At 39.6% G+C, this 5,663-nt stretch overlaps 1 protein-coding gene across 1 annotated transcript in view; it reads left to right on the top strand.

Moving 5' to 3' along the window:
• meltf (melanotransferrin) overlaps positions 1–5,663 on the top strand; it is an 80,839-nt gene that overhangs the window by 32,131 nt on the left and 43,045 nt on the right. The window contains exon 7 of the mRNA XM_048604338.1: positions 3,468–3,655. Coding sequence (XP_048460295.1) covers positions 3,468–3,655 — 188 coding nt within the window. The remainder of the gene's footprint in view (positions 1–3,467; positions 3,656–5,663) is intronic.

Raw genomic sequence — 5,663 nt, 5'->3', positions numbered from 1 at the left:
TGTGTGTGTGTGTGTGTGTGTGTGTGTGTGTGTGTGTGTGTGTGTGTGTGTAGACAACTATGCTTTAAATTATGCTGTAATGAGTATCATCTGTTCCTTGAGCACGTTTTTAAAAGGAACCTTTTTTTATACAATACTGCCGTATTCCTTTTAAGTAGAGAAAAAACAAAAATACATATTTATAGGTGCAGATTATATATAAAATTTTATTTATAAAAAATAACATTAAAAAATATAAATGTCACATTTCCAAAGTTTATATTGAGACATTCTTCCTTATTCCAAGACTCCCATCAATTTTTCATTCAAGCGTTCCTTTTGGGAAAATATTCTGATGATTGATCACTTGTATTTATCCATGAGTTCGAATATTTATTTTCTGTAACATTTTGCTTTAGATCTATTCACAGTCTTTCTCATACGCACATTTCATAGAATGTACATTATTCTAAACTAATCAATTTTCTATGTAGCATTGTACAGCTTTGTTTGTGGTTCCTTCATCCCTGTTTCATGCAACATTTCTTTCAAGAACTTTGGATAAATAGAATGCCATGCCCTCTGAATCAACAAGTGCAAGAGTTTCAGTAACCAGTGTGATTTTTCCTATTCTTGTTATTTTCTTCATCTCCAAAGCCAAAGGGCAACTTCTCATTTCTCTCCCATAAGAAATAGTGAATCCATGTGCACTGGAAAATCAATCAGCAAATTTGGCACACAAGGCATTGTTAAAAATGATCATTTTTATTTTCATGTCCTTGTGGTCACCCTGGGAATTTCAGGAAGAAATCTTTTTAATTGTTTTAAATTTGTTTTCACTCTCGAGATGCCCCCAACCTTTGGATTTCTCATCACAAGACTACTTTCAAACACATCAAAGCTTGCATCTGGTCTTATCTTACATGCATAACCAATTAATCTATCTGATTGTGGCTGGTCTACTTTATCTTGGGGTAGTCACATCTTTTTGTATGGTCCTCGCATGAACAACTGATGGGATTGACACACTCTAAGGAAGACTGTTGTAAAATGCACCACCTTGCTCCCTGGCCAACATCTCTGTCTCCGGCTTGCTACAGCGTTCCAGTGAAGTCCAACGTAAGCTGGAGGAACAACACCTCATTTTCCGCTTGGGGACCCTACAGCCCTCTGGACTCAATATTGAGTTCAATAATTTTAGGGCCTAAACTCTCCCATGTCCCAGCCCCCCACCCCACACATCAGGCCTTGTTACCACATAGCCTGCCACTACACACCCCCTGTTGTTAGTCACTAACAGTCCCCATTAACAACTATTCACCCTCCCAGCCTGATCGTTAGCAACTCCTTTGTCTGTCCAACTGTCCTTCTCTCTCTTTGGGCTCTACCCTATCATTTACTCCCTACCCCACCCACCTCCCTATTTTCTGCATATAAACTGACGTTTTCCCAGCCACCATCAGTTCTGAGGAAGGGTCACCGGACCCGAAACGTTAACTCTGTTTTCTCCTCCACAGATGCTGCCAGACCTGCTGAGCTTTTCCAGCAACTTTGTTTTTGTTGTAAAATTACATCAGACTCGCCCTACCTTAGCTCGAAACCAACATATTTAAAAGCACCAGAAGCTTGGTTACCAATTTTAAGCTGCCACAGAAACAGTTGAAGCCAAAACAATGAATATTTTAATATAGTTCTTTCAGCCTAAAGGGATCAAAGAGTATGAGAAGAAAGCGGGAAGGGATATTGAGTTGGATATACAGCCACGATCATATTGAATGTTGGAGCAGGCTGAAAGGGCTGAATGGCCTACTTCTCTTATTTTTCTGAGTTGGGCCAGCAACAAGGTGCCTTAATTGGCAATTCACCACAGCCTAATGAGAAACTCATTGTCAAAAACATAAAAGATGGATCAAGATGCTGTTGAAGTCAAGAATGATCCTTGCGAAACTTCTCACTTAATTCTGACATAGATCTTATCATAGCCTACTTCCCAACACAGATCTGTGAAATGTATTCTTGACCAGTGATTTGCATCACTGATTTTTTTTTTCCCTTTGCCAATGCCCTCCCTATCCACATGCAGTTTCCACCCTCTTTGCCCACTGATGGCTGACCTGCTGATTTTTGTGACTTCATACACAACTGTACAAGACGACAATTTACAAACTATGGGGATTTAGGGTGTCACGTGGTCAGACTGTGAATTTTTCACCCTCCTCCAAAACAGAATTGGTAACCCTGCATATATGCTGCATAGAACTGAGCTTGGTCTTTTTGCCAAACTCTAACCAAACCTTAATCCCAGGAACCTATCTGCTCCTAGTCTCCATTGCAGGAATGATTTCATCCACTTCAGCACTCTGGTTTTGCTGGTCAAAGTCGCTAGATAAGAGGAAATTAACTTGCTCTATTGCTATATCAGCTTCAGCCTCATGCTCTACTTTACATTTGCTTGACTGATTCACTTTTTGGCACTATTTTCATTCTCCAATTCACTGCTCTATTTCCGTTACAGTGTTCCTGTCTCCATCCAACCCATTACTCAATAGTCTGAATCTTTAATATAAAAGATTGACAGTACATGTATGAGAGACAATTTCATCAGTCTGGCCAGAATTAAATTTCGCTCTGAGGGCAAAGAACACTTTGTTACTCCGTGTTCAATGGAATGATGCCAGCAAAAGTATGATCAAAAGTTGCAGCCTTCGAGAACAGCAGATCATGGGATTACTTTGAGTACTTTGCTTTATAAACCTGCACCAAAGCATGATGGTTGTCCTATTTTGATTGCTGTTCTTGATGTGCAGTGTCTCTATCTGCAGCTTTGTTCCCTGAATTCTAGCAGTTGTTACATCCAGTGTAGGAGGTCTGGATTACACCTGCTTTCAGAGTTCTTGAAAGAAAAGCATGCTGCCAGCTCAAATCAGAACAGCACCAACTGCAACTCAGATATATGGTAGAGATGACATAAGCCCTTTAGTAACATACACAAGAGCCCTGGAGCTGTGCCTGGTTGAGTGGCATGGCACACTATGGTACTGGAAAATGACTGTTTGTAATTGTGTCACTGTGACAGCTGTGAGATTGTTCAAGGATTGCTTGTTTCTTTATCCCCCTTCCTTCCCCCATCTCCCAATCTTTCTTTGTTTTGTATGAAATGCTTGATTTTATTTCAGTATCACAACAGATTTGGGATTGATGCAAACTTACAGCTCAAGTGGTAGGGCACTTGAGCTCAAATCAATCACTGTTGAGCCTATGTTAATCATTTGGTGTCAAGGAATGCTATACATTGTCCCAACGAATGACTAAAGAAATGCTGATTTAGGCATCACTGATAAACTGTTGCTTTTTGTACTGCAGACTCAGTAAGTGTTACAAAAGGTCAGCCACAATTTCTAGTTAGGTGTGGTAAATCATAACCATACTAGTTGTGAAATATTAATTCAGTATGATTTAGCCAAAGCATGCAATAAACTGCTTTTCAGGAAGTAATCCTACAAAATGGGCAAAGAATCTTCATTCAAGTGATTATGAGCTTCTGTGTCGTGATGGAAGTCGTGCTGAAGTAACAGATTGGAAGATGTGCCACCTTGCCAGAGTGCCTGCCCATGTAGTTGCAGTGAGACCTGATACCGATGGCACTGCTGTATTCAACGCTTTGGATGCTGCACAGGTACACACCTTGCTGTCAAATGAACCAAACATAATCGTAAGATTTGAAAAAAAAATGTGAACAAGGGAATATAAGGATGCTTATTTAGTTGCATCGAAAAAGTAAATAATAAGAGTAAATCATAAGAACAAAAAGTAGGTCATTCAACCCATCTAAGTCTGCTCTGCTGATCAGTAAGATCATGGCTGATCCAATAATCCTCAACTCTGCTTCCCTACTTTTTGCCTATGACCTTTGACTCCCAACTGAATAAAAATCTCTATATTTCAGCCTTGACTATACTCAACGATCTTGCCTCTATAGTCCATTGTGGGAAAGAATTTCACAGTTTCACTACCCCCGAGAAGAAATTCCTCCTTATCTGCTTAATTTCAGAGTAAGGTGTCACCAGTTATATGCTCTCGTCCTAGAATCTCCCACAAGGAAAACAACCTATCAGCACTTATACTGTTAAGTGCCCGAAGAAGTGTGTATTTTCCCAAAAGGTCTCCTCTCATTTTCCTAACTTCCAATGAGTACAGACCCAATGTAGTCAACTTCTCGTCATAAGACAAGCCCTCCATACCTGGGACCAACCTACTAAATCTTTCTTGCCTTCAATGCCAATATAGCAATCCTTTGATAAGGTGATCAAAACCATTCATCGTATTCTAGGGGTGGTCTAGCTAGTGCCTTTTCTAGTTTTAACAAAATTTCCCTAATTTTATACTCCCATTTCCTTTATAAAGCCAACATTCCATTTACCTTCCCTATGACCTGAACTTCTTTGCTAGCTTATGATGCATGCATGAGAACCACCAAATCCCTCTGTTCTATAGCTTTCTGCATTTAAATGGTACTGAGCTCCCCTACTCTTGCAAAAGTACACAACCTCACATTTTCCTATAAGTTTTTGCTCACTCACTAACCTGTCCATATCTCTATGTAGACTTTGCGTCATCATCAACACTGCCCACAAACTTGGTGACAGTACACTTTATTCTCTCATCCAAGTCATTAAATATATACCAGCAGTCCCCGGGTTGCGAATGGGTTCCATTCGTGAGTCTGTTTGCAAGTTGATTTGCATGCAATTTGGAACAAAATGCAGGACAATATGAAATAACTGTTCGTAAGTAAAAGGAAACACTTGTCTGTTGGATCTTTAAAATTATTATTGATACATCACTCTACAGGATCACATTTATAAATGAGCGCCTGTAACTCAGATGTTCATATAAATCTGGGACCTCTGTATTGTAAATAATGGTGTCCCCAACATTGATCCCTGTGGCACTCCACTAATTAAAGATTGCCATCCTGAGAATGCTCCTTTATACTAACTGTCTGTCTTTTATTAATTAGCCATCTCTATCAATGCTCATGTACTATCACACAAAACCTTAGGCTCTTACCTTATTAAGTGGCCTAGTGTGCAGTACCTTATCAAATGCCTTTTGAAAATCCAAGTATGCTATGTTCCTCTTTATCCAGCTTGTTCCTCCTCAAAGAATGATAATAAGTTTGTTAGGCATGAACCCCTACATGGAACCATGTTGACCAGACTTAATTATATTATATTATATAAATGTTCAGCTTTTACTTTCATTTTAATAGTCTCTAACCTTTTTTCAATGTTAAATATGTGTAACAGTACTTCTGAAATTGAGGAATGAATCATTGTAGTAAGATGATAAACCTTGACATTATAAAGGGACTTAGGGTCCAGACCCGAAACGTCAGCTTTCCTGCTCCCCTGATGCTGCTTGGCCTGCCGTGTTCATCCAGCTCTACACCTTGTTATCTTAGATTAGGGCTTGTTGGAATATAAGAATGTGTTTAGGTGAAGGCAGTTACTACCATGAAAGCTGTCCCTTTTTTGTAAACTAGCTCCACCTATTGGCCATCTCATGTCATACAACCTTAACATAATACAGCATAGAAGAGGGGATAGTAGGAACTGCAGATGCTGGAGAATCCGAGACAACAAGGTGCAGGGCTGGATGAACACAGCAGGCCAAGCAGCATC

Source organism: Rhincodon typus, chromosome 13 (assembly GCF_021869965.1).
Source record: "Rhincodon typus isolate 14 chromosome 13, sRhiTyp1.1, whole genome shotgun sequence".
In the NCBI taxonomy this organism is placed as follows: Eukaryota; Metazoa; Chordata; class Chondrichthyes; order Orectolobiformes; family Rhincodontidae; genus Rhincodon; species Rhincodon typus.
This window is presented reverse-complemented; position numbering and strand designations above follow the sequence as displayed.